Here is a 19,260-nt window from a genome sequence, read left to right as displayed (position 1 = left end):
TTTGTTTTTACACCACATGTTATATTGTATGATTAGCTGACCACTGTGTATTTCATTTGACGAAATGGTCAGACTGTACACAGGTCATACTGTAAGGTTACCGACACCCTGTCCGCATCGGCGCCTACGATTAATTAAATGTGGGAATGGGAGGGGAAGATCGCCGAAGGCGGGTCTTGTCAGGATATCCGTGTTGGCGTCTGGTGATGTTGTTTTCCTCCTTTTTCCGGTTCCATTTATGCGCTCCCATCCCTCGTTTATTATTTAACACCCAGCCCAACCTTCCGATATACGGGTTCTTTGGAAGCTAGCCCCACGATTGAAGGGGAGTAACTCTTCATTTACTCTACCATGTAAGTAACGACTAAGGCTAAATATACGTTCAATATGCCTGTTCCTTTATTACGTGAAAAAGGATTTAAAGTATAATATGACAATGAAATACATTTATATACATGTTAAAATATGGGTGTCCGGCGTGGTGGGAGATAACGTTCGTGATTATTACATATTGTTAACCCGGCGACAATATTAATGGCGGCATGTTTAGGCTACTACAAACGAAGGTAATAGTAGCAATACTCTTATATTCGAAACATTACAGATCCAAGTTCCCCCGCGGGCATGATTCTCACCTTATTATTTAGGTAATTGGTCGGGTAATTGCGACAAGAAAGATTTTTCCGCTTTTGATCACTTTATGAAAAAGGTAGTTTGCCGTGGATACGACGAACCGTTATCTGCCCTTCCGACGTTCGATCACCCTTTATATAGAAAAATTAAAGTATCACGTGACGTCATTAACCAATCAATTATTGTCCTTTTTGTTGTTGTCGGCACTTCTTTGACAATTGAAGTGTTCGACGTTAAAATAGTCTATTAAAATAACGAATCCAACTTGTCCGGTACTTGTCCGTTTCACTTAAATTTGACAAGGAATTATTTAATACGTACAGCGAAGAGATTGATTATAAACAGACAAAACGGACAATAACTATCAACAGCGTAATTTTATGAAATGTGATCAAACCACGCGTAACTATTCAAGACGTAATGGGTAACAACATAATCCAGTTGAACTACGTCAATCCTGGCCATAAAACATATTAAAACCCGATACAATTATTATAACAACCAAGATAAATTACTATACTTGGCAATGATGTACAATAAGCATAACCAGAAGACTAATAGAAACATTATATGTAACAATCTGACAGGTCGTTGTTAAGAACGACGTGACACAAAATGGACGTCTACGTATTGAAATATATAAATGTGCTCGTATTCGTAACTAAGGACTATTCCAATGCAAAATTGAACGTTCGGGAAAAGGACTATGCAATGTTATAATTGACAATAAGTGCAAAAATACCGAGAAGATTATTCGGGAGGCTAACAAGTAAGTAAAACTTGTTCGTTTTATACAAAATATTACTTGAAATGGTTTGTTTACACGAGGCCTTGATTTCACGACTGACGGTAATCACGTTATAATAATAATATGTCCGTACCAAAATACCCGCCGCATGCTGATAATTTAACGAACAATCTAAGACTTAAACAACAATATAACAATCAAGTAATGCAATAAAATGATAATATGTACAGGGCTGAATTCGATATATTACAATACGTAGCTTGTCATTTACATGTGGGATTTATTAAGTCTGTAAATAAAACACTTGAAATATGTGTCTATGAAAAGTTGAATAGCCAATATCATATACTATCAAAAAAGGTGGGGTTCAGTGCAACTAAATAAACGTTAGTACTTTATATGATAGAAAATAGTTTACATTTGATGAAAGTTATGGAGTACTTTGTCATATTAGTACCAAACGAAAGTAGGGCGATTAAATCCCTATTTTATAAAAGTTTAAGATGTATCAACGTTTTCATTTAAAGACCCTATGCGTGAATGCCATGCAAACAAAACAATTATGAAAGTTGGATCTCTCTAGAAGGAAAATCAGTCAAAATAATTATGGTTCAATCCCATTCACATTTACAAAGAGATGAATTAAAAATTCTATCGATCTTTGCTACTCCCTATGTGAATCAAAATGAAAGGCCTGTTTTTTTTAATCCTATTGAATTCACGCCGGGTATACTTACCTAGCATTTGCCGTTTAGTTTATTTAAACATGCATGATGCAAGAGCTAAATCTGCCTATAGCAGGTCTTTCTTTGGGCCTGAAATGTTTTCTAAAGTATAAATTAGACATTCATTAACTGATCCAGGCCCTAATCAACTCTCGATGGTATCAGATTTCTCCGATATTAAATAGATTAGAATGGTTCAGCGATACTTTGATTTAATCAAATATGGAGGACCGAGACTTAGCTTCGATCAACCAGTACGGTGGTTGAAATTATGGCACACGTCTGTCAAACCTTCAAAGGCTAATATCTTCGCTTGCAATAGAGTAATTTGAATGAAATTTTCAAATTATTCTTTTTACATCATCTACTTTCGAACTATTATAGCAAGAATGACTAGTTCGTTATCTAAATCTTACATAATGTATCTTTAATTAAATATTCAATAATCAATCTGAGAAGATAAGCGTAGATTAAGCCGTTAGAAATTTGACATTATCCAAAAATGCAATTCATGCATCGTTGCTTTAATTTCACAACATCATTAATCGTTATAACAAAGTGTTAAATTTAATATGTAACTTAACAACATATTTAGCCCATCTTTGATGTAATAACAATGTTTACACATAACAAAACATTTATTTGAGATTTTGATGATACCAGTATGTCATTATTTCGACGTGTCACTACATTATGTGAATATGGATCATAACTGAAAACACATTATTGAATTGATTGGATTCAGACGTCATTTAGTTTTTCTCCTTGTTAGAAACCGGTAAGGGTACCGACTGATTTGGACTATTTTGTGACGTGGGCTTTTTTAACAACCAGTATAGAAAATGAAATGAAATGGGGTTTAATGTTCTACTCTGACTAACCAGTATTGGCCTGAGTATATTGTAATGTTGGCCTATCTATACTAAGTATTATTAACCCGTTTGTATTTTGCAAAATAGCACCTTGTTTATAGTATCCGGGCCGTTATTCATGAACACTTAAGCTAAAGTATATATTTTAAGGGTGTGGCCCTATCATTGGTTGAGGTTTAAAAGCCCAGTACACACGTTAGCTCTAATTATAAGCCTATTTCAGGGCTATACATTCGTAAAATAGTTTAAGCTTCAGTGAATAACGCCCCTATTCCACTCTTATTTCCAACTTTTCGAAATACATATATACAATTCCTCCTCGACACGAAGCGGGTAATAGAATATAACATCTCCAGATAAATCAAAAAGTTCTGTGTTACCAACAAGGGATGTTTACCAGAGCGCCATGACTGATTTAATTCACATATAAATGAGCAAAGAAAATTAAATAATAGTACACATTTGTAACTTTATTAATATATTTTGAGGTAAGACATTTTCTCTAATTTACACAGTAAGGTTCATCTGCAGAAGTTCGTAGGTAAAACGATCCTCGGGATTCTGTGTCTGAGTGGTATCCCATGACAGCACAACCACTTCCACAACTTGCACATTGACCGTTTTCAAAGTTGGACCAGGAACTACAGGGAAAGGAGTTAAATGTACAGTCGCCATTTATAGATTCCGTGAAGAGGTCGATAGCTCTCATGTGGCTACACGCAACATCGCTCGTCAATCCTGAAATAAAGATGAGTTAGAATATTGTTATTAATTTGGACCATGTTAAAACATACTATTTTATGATCATCTACAAACTAATTGAATCTTATAAAACTGACACATTTCTGAAATTGAAAAAAGTCTTTTGTTTACGTTATCGAGAGATAATCAATGGGCATTATTACAAATGAATTATTCATCCTGTTATATAAATGTTGTCAATTAAATCACAGTCGTAACCGTCAAATTTAGTCGCTGTAATAGAACACCCCCCCCCCCCTCCCAAACCAAAGCAATATTCATAGTATCGCGGTCAGGCTTCTACGTTATAGATAAATATATAAATACAGACACCAGGTGAGTGTTACTCAAGAAGATCGTCTACATCTCGTTGAATAGGTATCACACAATTATGGTCGTGGAAGCAGACGTTAAAGGACAAAGGTACTACCAGCTTTAAAGGTCGTAACTTAAGGAGATAACTACATGGTTTACCACTGAAAATATTTGAAACAAGGTTAAACTATTCAAGGTCCGGAGCGAAACCAAACTAATACATTACTCCATAATCCCTTTAGAGTGAATGGGGGGATCACGTGGCTAAGTGGATAAGACACTGGCTCGCTAGCCTGGAGGTCGGGTGTTCGATCCCTGCATTGGACGAGAAAGTTCATCCCGATTTTCCGGACAGCTGTCTAGTCGTTCTGATGGGACGAAAAACCGAGGTCCCGTGTACAAATTGGCGTGCACGTAAAAGATCCCTTGGCAGTTGGAATTCGATATAAGAGTAGGCCGTAGCGCCGCTGCCCGGGCAAAATTTCCCTCATAGCACACTGTATGGCGTATGCCCGTCTTCTTTAGCCCAGTTTAGGAGCAAAACAGTAGGACGTTAAACCCCATTTCATTTCATGAATGGATGAATGAGCGGTGGGGAAAATACTCGCCCAAGTGGGTACATGAAGATTTGAAAGTAATGATCCATATAATTAAAAGCTAAACGGAAACAGTGTAGGTTTGAGATAAATATTCTGAAGATAAAGTTATCGTCTATATCACTGAAGTGCGCTCGTCGTCAGAAATTGGTGATAGGCAGGACAGTGCACAAACGCGGGTCTCAAATTATATCATTAATATGCGTCTTATAGACTGAAAGAAACGTCGTTAGACTTGATGGCACACAAACATTACAGCATAGCCATAGCGCAATAATGTTGATGTTTTTACCAAAGAGCCCTAATTGATTGATGACAGGCAAGAATTACTGTAGCATAGCGCGTCTCATACTATCAACAGAATCACGAATACTTATACTCACGGCCAATGTTACCAGTGATGAGATCTAACAAGGTTCTTCTAGTATTTGGACATCCGGGTTGATTCTTTCCACCATTGGGATAAAAACCCGCATCTCCAATTGCTTTAGACATACCAAAAGCTGAAAGTAGAATAGACAGGTTGTGTCTTAATTAATAACACCTGTGGGGCAAATCTTTGAAACACAGAAAAAAAGCTTGAGGCTTGGCACACTTAAACGTCTCACCGAACTCACGACTCTTAAAGATCATAAGCTGTAGGACAAGAAAAAGAGAGAGGGCACCTCCATGTCCTATTTTTGTATCAGAATATGTATAATTATCCACCTCTTCGCCAAGCAGGGACGTGGCTGACCACTGGTTTTGAATCAAGAACTATCTAGAGTCGAATAGTGTCGTCACAGCTGAGCAACGGTATATGTTTGACACTGGTTGAGCAATATGAATATAGGGCAATCTGAATATTTGTAGTAACATTAGAACGTAGTTCGTGCCAATAGCGTTGAAAACCGTATTTAAATCGCTCCTAACGTCTCTAAAGTCGTATAATAATTAGTAATAAACTGAAATACATTTTACCACGTGTATCTTTAAATTGTACTGTCATCTTTTAGACAAAATATATAGGGTTTCTTTGATTACCTAACTGAAGAAGTGTTTCGCCGTCAGTATGTATTGCATCTACATAGTCAGCATCAGAAGGATCCAATCGGACTGTGACATCATAGTTTTCAAAACCCAAACCAGCAGGATCTAAACCAGTTATTCGTCCCAACCCTGGTATAATTTCTCCAATATATCCCGCAATATGAGAACCCAGACTGTGACCAATGATGTGAACATTGGAGTAACTGATTCCACCAACTGACTTCAGATCTTTGATAAGTTGAGCAGCCACAGCACCAACTACTCGTGTATTAGCAACTGCTTTAAAATAGTTGATCTGGGCAGCGCCCTCTTTCCAATTAACAGCGATGACATTGGCATCTTCCTACATAAAAAAAAGAATAGTAGAAATACAAAGCTGCAACTGTTGTATTCGCCTGTTTTTCAACAATAATTGTTGGGTTACTTATCTTGTTCTCGGGGGCGACGCTCTTTGCAAAAAAGCCTAACACTCCGCTAATTAAGGTACAATGTAACTCGGTATGCTTGTTCCTTGGACAATTGAGTCGGTATTATTGACTTTTTGGTACAATACAAATCGTTTCGTGTTTATTTAATAAAAGGCTGTGACATTCGCAGGGTCGCTGTCTTCCAACTAAAAACAAACACCTGTGCCATACTTGCAGAGCCACCGTGACTCTTCGCTACCTTGAGTATTAAAGTGGATTGTCTCCAAGAAAAGTGTATGTCAATAGCACAGAACTCGACTTTAGTCCTTAATGGATTAGATCTTAATTAGTAACATTTTTGACATACATTTCGTATATTTTTGACATACATTTCGTATTTCTTGTCTTCAAATTGCATAAATCAAACGAAAAAAAACTTCCAGAATATTCCAGAATTTCGTCGACCATTTTCACAACCCATGCCGCGTCCCCTTCATCTGTGTAACCATGTATAATGAGGATCGTTTTTAATTCAGAGTCGAAATGACTATCCGTGATACTCGCATGATCATTTACGTTGACGCCTTGATTACTACTCTCTCGTGTTCAGTGAAAAACTGATCCCTTGCTTTTCTGTCGAATCCGGTGTGTTGCCCTTTGCGTTGTTAAAGGGTTTGGCCGTAGAGAAACATCCGTATGGCTCGTAACAAACATTTCGTGGGCCAAAAAGGATTGCTAAAAAGAAACAAAAAGATGCTGAATGCCAATTAGAAAAAATTACAGCGTCCTTTATTATGGTAAAATAGGTAGCTAAACGACGAATGTACCACAAATTTACTAACAGTTTGTTAGTTAAAAGGGCAAACTATCCCTTTCCGATGAAGGGCGAGAGTTTTGTGAAGGACTGGCGGTGAATTTTAATGTGGTCTTACCCCTTATCACCAGTTCAGAGTTACTCGCTCTTGATCTATTGTATCAGATATTCGGTGTTTTAATCATTTATCAGAGACACCGCCAGAACAGAGGGGCGATTTGAGTGTTTATTCATGTTGGTTATTCCTTCTTATTATAAATACACTCGAATTTCCATTTTGTGGATGTTTTGTAGACTTGATTTTAGATTTGTATATTAGGACCTAATACGTAGCATATTTAGAGATTTATTTTAAAAAACATTTTAACAATATGGCAACCGCACAAAGTTTTTTGGCATTTGGGATTCGCCGCCGTATGTGGTCATTGAATAATTCCACTATAGCCCGTTCAAAATCCCTGTTTTACTTACCCGTCTGAAGCAATAAAGATACATTCCCACAAAAGTATTTATCGGGTTGTTAATTCCAATAAAAGTATTGCAATTTTGGTATATATGGAAAGTAGAGATACCCAATCTAATATTAGAATAAATACTGGATTCCTTGAAAAACATCCTTGGAGCGCGCACAGGACAAACATGAGAGAGCGTCACTAATTGGCAGCCTGGCGATTAACAGCTGTCGGCTCGCGTGACGTCAAAGGATGCACGCGTAGATTGTCTGAACTCTTGGCATTAGGGAACGCTTGAGGTATATGTTGGAAGTCATTTGGTGCAATTTAGATGCAAAATTTGGATTTTGGATACAGTCAGTGTCTAATTATTCTGGTCTAAATTTTCGCGATTTACCAAATGGCAATCTGTAGTAGGCCTACCGTATTTATAGTATGTAAAATCATTGATGCAAAGTTTGTTTGCTTTTGTTTATGTCTACTCGGGTTCAAAGAGCCTCAAAAAGATTTTTGAATTTAAAAAAGAATCTCAAAAAGATTTTTGAATTTAAAAAAGAATCCCAAATTTTCATTTTTTTCTCGAATATTAGATAGATCTATATAGGACCTAACTCAATCCCAATATTTCTTAAATAATATTTATTGACCATTCATAAATTTAGTTCTAGTAGGCCTATTGATTTACATACAATGCCTAGGCATTTAGCATACTCTTAAATAAATAGTTATTTTTCATAAAAAGTTTTTTTTACAATTTTATATTTCATTTCAGAACAACAAGTTAATAAGAAAATTGGACTACTCAGATCTTATTAAAATAAAGAGTTGGCCAAGGTGAAGAAGGTTGTCAGTGGTCAATCTACTTCCAGTGGTTACAGAAGTATGTGGCAGTACTTTGACCTTTTGGATGTTTTTTTTAGGGATAACACAATCCCAAGAAAATTAAGCAACAATTTAGGCCTAGTAGTTGTAAGTGATATAGAATCATTTGTATACATTTTTAAACTTAAGACCTTTGGATACTGTTTGAATTATTGTAACTCAAATTTTCGTTGTTCTGGAATAAGTGAACTCGTTTTACATTTATTAGTCTCAAAATCAGACCTAGTATATAAGATGTTGGTTGCAATCTACGATCTCAGGTTTTAAGATATATTGAGCACTAATAATCGTGCAATGCAGGCCTATCACCATTTAATGTCAAAGTAATTATTTTGTACTGTAGTGCATACAGATTTCTACATGTCAAAATAAACGATTTCAACATGTCAGACCAGAAAAAGCTTTTCCTAATCCTATTGATTTGTTTTTAGTGTGGTTATCTGCCTTGAATTGAAATAGTTGTCCTAATTGTATGGTTGATGAGGTTGTCTCCCATTATTATGGTAATTTATTTGAAATTTGCATGGTGGCCTTATTAAAAACTCGAGAGTAGTTATTTGGTGCTGCAATCAAGTCCCATTGATTAATCATAACATTAAATTGAATGTGTTTTTTTAAAATATATTTGCAGGAGTCAACTGAAGCGGATAGTGATGTTGCCATTTCTCTTCCTCCAGAAGGAGACATTTTACAGCTTAACTCTATGTGCTCTCAGCACCAATTAGCTGAAGTCACTCCTGAAAAAGACAATGAAAACTCAACAACTTCAAAGTCATCACTGTGTTCCAAAAAAAACCCCAAAACAGATGATCTGACATTCATACACTGCTTTAATATATGGAAGGGTATCGCTGCCAATATTAAATGCTCTGCGACAATGTCGTTTCCATTGATTATATGTAAAAACTACAATGTACAAAGTCCTAATACCGATATTGATAAAGTCAAAATACCTCTACGACAGGAGTTAAATGTAAAACGTCAAATGTTAAGTGTTAAATGACAAATGTTTTGTGGGAAAATGCTTTTTTTGACGTGTCTACATTTTTCTCATTACATTTTACATTTGCGCTCTGCCACATCCCATTTGTCCTTCACGCTTTCTACATAGCATGTTTCGTACAGCATCAACTTGCATATACAAATGTAGGATATCACGTGACTTATTAACATATACGGAAACCTGGCACACTATAAGCCAGAACAAGGATATTCACGACACTGATCAATTTTTAGATCAATTACATAGTCATTGTAATTTAATATGTTAGAGCAATATGATGATGAACAACTGACCAATTTAAGGACCCCTTGCATTGCATTTATTTATTTATTTATTTATTTATGTACATACGCAATTAAATTTATTTAATTACTGTGACTACTTATTACTATAACTTTGGTTGTAAGCGTACAAACGTTTATGCCATTGCCACTCAACCTGTCCTGCTGTATTAAATTACTGGCAATACTCTTCCCTAACTGTCCTGGCATCTGTTTGATTTCTGTTGCCTCCCTGCTGTGCGAAGAAACGAAGTTGTGATTCAGGGGGTACATCCAGGTTGACAAAGTCACTATTAAAGTTGTAGCTTGTATCCTCAAAAAGTTGTGGAGTGAAACAATTTCTTGGGACAACCAACTCTGCATTACCAGGTTGCAGTAACATCGGTTTCTGCAGAACCCCAAACCTCTGCGTGATTATTCCAAAAGCTCAATCTATAATTAAAAATTATTTTTTCAATAGTAAGTCCCCTCGTAGGAAAAGGTTTCATTAGATTGGTTTTCAGAGGAAAAGCATCATCCCCAACAATCACACATGGTACTGGTGTTTCTCTACCTGGTAGAACTTTGAGAGGAGGGAGTTTGAAAGTGTTCTCTTCTAAAGCTGATGAAATGGGTGAATTGGCAAATAAACCGGCATCCCCTACCATTAGCCCCAATAATCCGCCTCAACTAAAGCAAGCAATGTAATGCTGCAGAAGTCTTTGTAATTATAAAAGGTAGCACCACTGTGAAATGGCTTCCTAAGAGCAATATGCTTGCCATCCAGTGCTCCGATGCAGTTTCCATCTGCTGTTGAAGCCATGTATGACTGTCTCCCATTCATCTGGTTTGTTGGGGACCTGAAAAAATTATTTTGTAAAGGAATTATTTTAAGTATATTTGGCAATGTGTAAAAAGTCGTCTGGCCTTAAAAGAAACGGATTTGTACTCGGGTGTCTTGTAAATCACTTGCCTTTAAATAATCTTCTCTCAGTACATCGTAAATAGCTTTACAGGTTTCTGGAACAATTAAGCTTACTGTGTTTCTTAGAATTCTATACAAATATTCAAGAGACTGGTAACTGTCACCTGGAAAGAATGTGAAAAAATATTCCATCTCAATCCATAACTTATAGTAACCTTAATCTTAAAATGTAGTTATCTCCCTTTTATTTAATTTTTATTCCAAGCCTTAACTTTAAATTCGATTTGATTTTGATCACAAAAAATGTAGTTATCTCTCTTTTATTTAATTTTTATTCCAAGCCTTAACTTTAAATTCGATTTGATTTTGATTACAATAACAATTCAGCTATTAGTATAACCCACGGTTGTTATTGTTATATTTGATTAAAGATATTACCTGTTGCTACTTTCACGCATTTGTGTATCCTTTCTTGTAATATACGGCTTTACTTTAATAATTCCTCAAACGTTTTCCCCGTCCATTCGAAGAAAATTTTTAAGGACTTTCTGGTCGTGTGACTTTAGTTCCTCCATAAGAGAATAATAAGCCCCAAACTGATGTCTTGGCCTAATCCATGGTCTGACCCAACAAGATCTTTCTCGTTTTTTTCTTTTTGTTTGATTAATAAAACGCAACATACGGCCGCAACATCAATTTCTTCATCAGAAGTTAACTCAGCAATCTTTTTACTTTCCTCCATATTTACATTTCTGCTGTGTCACATGACCAAAACCCATAGGATTTTACTTACTGTATGATCACAAAAACCTAGACGATTGATCCTTTAAGACTTTCGGTGGGATTTGACTTAAAGAATAAATCCACTAGTGTGACTCAGTCTTTAGGTATCGCGATATCCAAGACACGAGATAGCTTCGGGTGTTTCCTTGTGAATACAATGTTTTCAGAGGGATCTGAAGCTCATTTTGACATATTAATTAGTTTGAATAAGTTTTTAGTCCAAATATATCATCAGAGAGAGAGAGAGAAATGGGGTTTAATGTCCACTCGACACAAACTAGGTCATTTCGGGTCCAACATGGTTTAATTTTATTTCAATAATTCGCTTGTGCGTAGGGGTCTTTAGCAGTGGGAGGACCCGGAGAAAACCCACGAGGGTGGACAGGCGACCCTACTCCTTGTCACGTACAACCGGCGATTCGAAACCACGCCAGTTGACTCAATGACAGGCTTTATGATACAGCACGCACGTGCTAAACATTCGCCAATCCAACCCCTGTTATATCATCAGATCATCCAGTTTGTACGTGGGAAGGTATCTTTAACATTGCCGACTCCAGCAATAAGCTACCCTCCTTCCAAAATGGCGATATGTGGTGATGCGTTGTTAACTTTAACCGATCAGGCCAAAATTGCAGTTAAACTGGTTTGGCTTATAGTACGTGTAAACGGAACATTATCCTGTCTTAAAGTGCCCGGTTTAAAACGCATGGAAAACGCATCACTTTTTTTCCCAAATATTTTATTACTAGGTGGTTTTGTATGTATAATATTATGCAATACTATGAACTATTGTTTCACACAATGCTCCCAAACGCAAAAAAATATCGGCCCGTGTGCACAAAAAAAAAAATTGCACGAAATGCACATGAAAAACCCAATATTCAGGTGCAGCATTGTGTGTGAGCCCTTTAAAAGCATGCTTTTAACTTAATGTGCAGTACAAGAACTGTGAAACGTCAATCTGTCGTAATTTGCTGTTGGACGTGTGAAGGAATCGAGCAAGAGATGCCGAGCTTTACTGAAAATCAACGGAATGAAGCCATGGGAATGTCCCGGGCTGGCATGTCTACACGTGCTATTGCCAGACACTATTCGAGTTACTGGATCAACACGTGACCGTCAACGTCCTGGTCCACAACGCGTTACAACCCAGGCTCAAGACCGCTACATCCGGGTCACTCATCTGCGTGACAGATTCCGCCCAGCGACTCGAACAGGTGCAGCAGTCGTCGGAAGACAAGAACCAGGAAGTGCCAACACCGTAAGACGTCGTCTAAGTGAAGTAGGACTCCGTTGGATCTATCCTCAGGGATAATCATCGGCGTTTGATATGGGCTCAAGGACACCAGACATGGCAAAGTGTGCTCTTCAGTGATGAGAGTCGCTTTCATCTTTATCACGCTGATGGCCGTCAACGTGTGTACAGACGTCTTGTAGAACGTCTTGCAGACTGCTGCGTCTTCGAAACGAATCGATGGGGTGGAGGAAGTGTAATGGTTCTGGGAGGCTTTACATTTCATCACCGGGCCGCCCTACACATTTGCAGGGGCCGCGTTAATGCTGTAGCCTACCGTGATGATGTGTCTTGCAACCAATTGTTATTCCGATGTTTCGAGCGCACCCACAACTTCAGCACTTCCAACAGGATAATGCACGTCCGCATACCGCCCGTTTTAGTATGGACTACCTGGCTGCTAACAGCATCAATGTCTTGGACTGGCCAGCCATGTCTCCGGAGATGGCACCGATTGAACATGTCTGGGATGAGATTGGACGCCGTCTGTATCGGAGACCACAGATGCATACCATTGCTGCTTTAGAAGCTGCTCTTGTCCAAGATTGGAACAATTTGCCCCTGGCCTTCTTTCAAACATTGGTAAATTCCATGCGACGTCGCTGCACAGCGTGCATAAGAGCCCGTGGGGGACACACGCGCTACTGACATCTGTGTCGTACTTTTGGTTTTGACCCCTCTGACTTTGTACCGTTGATTACAGACTTAACATCCATAAGTGTACAAATGTGTTGTTCTTGATGTGTTCCCATTTGAATATTGTTCACAATAATAAGCAAAATAAATAAGTTATGTTTACAGGATCATTTTGTTATACGAAAAACTAAGTGATGCGTTTTCCATGGCGCTCAATATATACTATTAAAAAAAAGTAGGGGATATTTGATTTTGGGGGCATAATACTAAAATATGCAAATGACTACGAAAAAAGTCACTATAGAACCTAACAGAAGAAACATTTCCAGTTACATGTGACGCCCAAACGCACCAATAGCTACCGCATGGAATGCAGGTGATGCTTGGGATCATCATGGGGGTCCAACCCAAGATTTGCACGACTCTGACTTTGAATGTTACAGTCATTGTGGCATTGAATTTCAGGGTGGAAACAGTTTAATTGTTTTAGTGACCAGAAAACAAATTTTGATATGCGTCGGCTTACCCAAAATGAAAGGTTACGTGCCCTTGGCATGCTACAGATCGGCACAACACAGGCGGTTGTGGCGCGGACGATGAATGTTTCTCAGTCTGTCATAAGCAGGCTATGGTCCAGATACCGTGATACACAATCTGTACAGGACAGACCACGCTCAGGTCGACCAAGGGCGACAACTCAAGCCCAGGATCCATTTATCCGTACCTTGGCCTTGAGAAATCGTGTCATCACAGCAAATCAGATCAGCGCTCGTCTTCAAACAGACACTGGTGTGAGAGTGAGTGGCCAGACGATTCGGAATCGACTGCATAGGGGTCACCTTCGCGCCCGACGTCCTCGCGTGATCCCTTGTTTATGAGATCATCACATTCAGGCAAGACGTCGTTGGTGTAGGGATCGTCAACACTGGGATAATCGACGCTGGAGCAATGTGATGTTTTCAGATGAGTCAAGGTTCACTGTTGATTTTTTGGACAGACGTAGGAGGGTGTGGCGTCGTCGAAACGAGCGCTTCCAAGACGTTAACGTCATCAGACATGATCGATTTGGGGGTGGTTCTGTTATGGTGTGGGGAGGCATCACTGTTGCTGGAAGAACGGCTTTACATGTTGTTGCAGGGCGTGTTACAGGCCAGTACTACCGGGACAACATCTTGGCAGTCCATGTTGTGCCGTTCGCACCACGTCATGGCCGCCGTTTCATCTTCCAGGATGACAACGCAAGATGTCACAGGGCCAGGATCGTTACAGGTTCCTCCAACAACAGAACATCACCACATTACCTTGGCCAGCACTGAGTCCCGACCTCTCCCCCATCGAGCATGTCTGGGACATGCTTGGACAGAGGTTACGTCAACGTCAACAACGTCCTGCCAATGTCCAAGAAGTTGCTGCTGCGTTGCAACAGGAATGGGACAATCTGGACCAAAATGACCTTAGACGTCTCATTAGGAGTATGCCACGTCGGATCAATGCTTGTTTGGCAAACAGAGGAGGATTTACCCGTTACTGACTTGGTTGTAATGCTGTGGTAACTTTGCTGTTTGACCCCGGGTATCATTTTACCCTTATAATGGTCAGTCTGTGCCTTACTTAGTCTAACGATCATTTGGAATAAATCGATGAATGTGAACTTCATTTCATTTTGTCATTTGTTTCTTTGTCAGTTTCATTAGGTGACTTTAATAACACTTAAAAATCAAATATCCCCTACTTTTTTTGAATAATATATGTGTCTAAACGGGCTGGCTTATAAGTATAGCTGGAATGAATCTGGAGATATTTCAAGTCCAGTGAAGTGTTGTTATCGTTCGGATGATGCCAAAAAAAAACCCCAGGTCCAACCGTGTACACGATGGCGCGCATGTAAATTGGAATTTAACAAAGGGGGTCCAAACGCGGCTGTCCGCTCAGAACTCTCCACCCGAGGATTGTACACGTGACCACGGAAAACAAATAATTTTGCCTCAAAATGACCAAAGTACTGTGTTGACGTTGACGAGACATTGGAGATTCAAAACGTAAATGATCTGAACATTCTGAACTACGATAGGTTTCAGTTAAATTCGAAAACTATTCACACAGGGACCCTGTTCTGTGGCATGGGCACAATAAACGTGGGCGTTTAAAAAAAAAATATAAGAACAAACAAAATAGAATGAAAATTTACCTTGCGTAGTGGAAAACAGCGCTACCAACAGAACAACCTTTTCCAACCCCATTCTGATGTCTTACAATCAATATTGTGGCTCATGGTGGCTTTATACCACATGATATTGTGTAGCCCTGCCCCTACTAAATTATATTTTGCCCGTTAGCAACATATGTCCTCATTTGCCCATTTTGTGCAGAAAATGGAAAGTTATCCCCCATTTCATTTCAGTTAGCTATATCACAAAAACCGAATTGATGAGCGATATTTTAATAGTTCGATCGCTCAAATAAGAAATGAATCCATCAAACAAATTATTCTAATCATGGTATAGTTTATTTAGGGTTTCACACTGCATAGCCAGTGTGAAACACTATTGTTTTTGTTCGGATTATTATTCTAATTATTATTTTTCCATTTGAGCATATCTCAGAAACTACTTGTCGGATCGATTCGATGTCTTCGGTTTTACTGGAAAAGTGGGTTTGACTTACATTTTAAAGCTATTTCCAACGTTCTGCGACAATGTGAAATGTCGGAAATCACCGAAGTTGTCGTTTTTCGATATTTTGCCGTAATGTCATCAATAATTGTCGGATTGTAATATTTGATACATTTTGACATAGCCAGAGACAAGGCGCATAGCTACAGTTCTTTAGGCGCCAAATTTTGAAAATTTTAATTTTTACATAAAAACTTAATTATTAATGAATATTTTATGCGGTAATTTACTTAGTGTTAAAGAGTCATCTGATTTGACCAAAAATGGCAACATTTTTTTGCCACCGTATTTTTCCTTGGCCCCCATTGGCTAATTCGGTTTTTTAATCCTGGATTAAATGTTCATTGTTCGATTTGCATAAAACAAAGTTCATATGCTCCGTGGTCCAAAATGTCATTTTTTTTTTGTTACCGGTAAAATTGCCTTTCGGCAACGGAAGTGACATAAATTTAGCAAAAACTACAATTTTGAGAGTTCGGTACCACTTTTTGAAAGCAAATATTATTTTTTTTAAATCTGGTATGACTGAAAGGGTGTGCCATGTAAAGGCGCAGAAAACGTCGGACTCACTTTTTTAATTTCGATTTCGTTTTCGGGTAATTTAGATTTAAAGGTGAATAAATGAGCTATTTACAACCCATTCAGGCTTTTCATATTTTAATATATTTTTTCGCAACTTTCATAAACTAGTAGCAATAATCCATACGAAGAGAATGTATGTGAAAATTAGTTTTTAATATAAGCAGTTGCCGAGAAATGGGCAAGAGTCCCTTTTTACGCAAGTTTGCCTGTAAAAGTGTCAATTATTATTCGATTTTCATAAAAGTGACACCATTTGATGCGTAATGTCAATTTTAACCAGGTCAAACCAATTTAACATTTTCAAAGTCACCGGAAATGACGTAATTTGGGCAAAAATGTATTTATAGCCTTCAAACCAGCAATTTATTCAAACGAGTCGTATTTGTTATTTGTTTAAAATTTTGATATTTGATTCCAATCAACTAATAGAATGAACCCATACGATCATATAGATATGACAAAATGGTTTCTAACTTGTTCAGTTGCGGAGAAATAGACGATTTTCAACAGGTAACATTTCAAGGTTTTTGGTCCATAATAGTGTCAATTATTATTCGATTCTCATAAAATATCCAGTGTGTGATACCTAATGCCATTTACGATTTTATACAAGTAATTTAACACCTTTTCTTTCACCGGAAGTAACGTCATTTTGGCAATAACTGTATTTTTAGCCTTCAAAACAGATATTTTATTCATTATCACCGGAAGTAATGTAATTTTGTCAGGATCACTTACATGTAACAAATGTATACAATGAATTGATATTGCCGGATTTGGTTGATTCTGCGTACATTTTATTTGATGTGTGAAATTTTTACATGGAAACCTGTTTAATGGTTTCATCGGTACCGGAAGTGACATATGTTCAAGGGTAACGGGGCACCGATGAAACCCGTCATTACTGCGTCGCAGTTCTAGTTGTTTTTTGTTTTTTTTATAATTAAATGTAAGCAGTAACGGGTTATATTCTGTATCAGGTTCACATATAACACTTCTGATTTAATTGTCACACCGGGATTAATCGTTGTATTAAACTGTTAAATTGACAACATATTTAGAGATCAAATTTTGATAGAATTGTATCGAGGGATTTAATTGGGGTGGATAGGTTCATGTTCAAATGACTGGTTGACATGCAGCGATTTTTTTTAATTGGGGTATGATGGATTTTTGTGTGTGAATATATCTATTATCTATTGTTTCTGAGATTAAAATTTGATTTTTTGTCCCCCGCCTTTCGAAGAAAGCAGGGGACTATTAAAATGGGTTCGTCCGTCTGTCTGTCCGTCAGACTTTTTGGGACACAATAACTCTCTTCCTAATTGAGCTAGAATGTTCAAACTTGGTGTATGTGTTTATTAGGTCAATGCCTTGATGGAGTTCGAAGATGAGCATTTTCCGCTTAGGGTAAGCAAAGATAAGCCATTTGATTGGTTGATGCTTTGGCACACGATAACTCTCTTCCTGATTGGGCTAGAATGTTCAAACTTTGTGTATGTGTTGATTAGGTCAATGCCTTGATGGAGTTCGAAGATGAGCATTTTCCGCTTAGGGTAAGCAGAGATAAGCAATTTGATTGGTTGATGCTTTGGGACACGATAACTTTAGTTCTAATTAAGTGAGATTGATGAAACTTGGTGTATAGATTTATTATATGAATACCTTAACTAAGTTCGATAATGAACATTTTTTGCTGAGGGTAAGCAGAGTGATAAGCAATTTGATTGGTAGAAACTTTGGAACACAATAACTCTCCTTCTAATTGAGGTAGAATGTTCAAACTTGGCATAGGTGTCTATTAGGTGAATGTTTAAACTTGATGTATATGTAGATGTTCATTAGGTGAATGTCTTGACTGAGTTCAATAATTAACATTTCGAGCTGAAGCTAAGCAGAGCTAATCGATTTCATTTGTCGATGGTTTGGGACAAGATAATCTTGATTCTATCTGATAGAGAGTGATGAAACTTAGTGAAAAAAATAAATGTGCGATTAATTAATATGTGTCATCTATTTATTTTGCAATTTCGGCGGGGGACATCAGCCTCACTGTTGGCTTGTTTTCATATTGTTTGAAACGATTAATCATTGCAGATATATTTAGTAAATTAAATACTCACAAATGAAATAACACGGCAAGAAATATAGCATGCAACAAATTAATTTCGAAAACGTTATGGGCGAATTATTAATTGAAGGGCCAACCTTGAATATATATTAGAGAATAAAACTTAATTTTTTGTTAAAAGCCCTTAATATTCTCTACCTTAGGGCCGAGCACCTAACTCAATATACATGATACGTTTTCAAATAACTTACACCCGTCAATCTTCATCTGGAAATGGAGACCGATGTCCTAATACCAGACTTTTATTTCATACAAATAACGTGTACGTGAAATTTACTTATCGTTATCAAGTACAGTACGTGGGTCATGCACTGTATAGACCTCTAAAGGAACGGCAATAGATTATAAGGTCACTGAAAGGCAAAAATTGACCCGAAATCTTACGTGTTTGGATAAGCAGATTTGGCGTCCACGTCCAAATGACTCAATATTTTGCGCTGAAATTTTGACACAAGGTAAATAGACAATTCTTCTATATATTGACGCTTGAATTTCATACGTACACGGACTTCTATATTGAAACTGTTAAAATCAGGATGGCTCCTTTAAATATTTGTGTGGAAAAATCTATTATTAATATACTCAGCCAAATTAAAAACTTGACACTCGGGATTTTTGGGACTAGATTTTTAATATTTGGTTTAAGGCAACTATTTTAGTGTTATGTTGTGCACAGACGACCTTGACATCAACAGAACGTCTCGCCGAAAGTCCTTGACATTGATAACGTTCGTGATGTCACAGTACCCCCCAAAAT

At 37.6% G+C, this 19,260-nt stretch overlaps 1 protein-coding gene across 1 annotated transcript; it reads right to left on the bottom strand.

The window, feature by feature from the left end:
• Positions 1–1,748: 1,748 nt before the first annotated feature.
• LOC126817829 (inactive pancreatic lipase-related protein 1-like) lies at positions 1,749–6,627 on the bottom strand (the record flags this gene model as incomplete). Its single annotated transcript, XM_056100194.1, has 4 exons — positions 1,749–1,757; positions 3,589–3,716; positions 5,654–6,002; positions 6,544–6,627. Coding segments are annotated over 4 exons (570 nt in total), but the record flags the coding sequence as incomplete, so codon positions are not given.
• Between the last annotated feature and the right edge of the window lie 12,633 nt (positions 6,628–19,260).

This window comes from Patella vulgata, chromosome 4 (genome assembly GCF_932274485.2).
Source record: "Patella vulgata chromosome 4, xgPatVulg1.2, whole genome shotgun sequence".
In the NCBI taxonomy this organism is placed as follows: domain Eukaryota; kingdom Metazoa; phylum Mollusca; class Gastropoda; family Patellidae; genus Patella; species Patella vulgata.
This window is presented reverse-complemented; position numbering and strand designations above follow the sequence as displayed.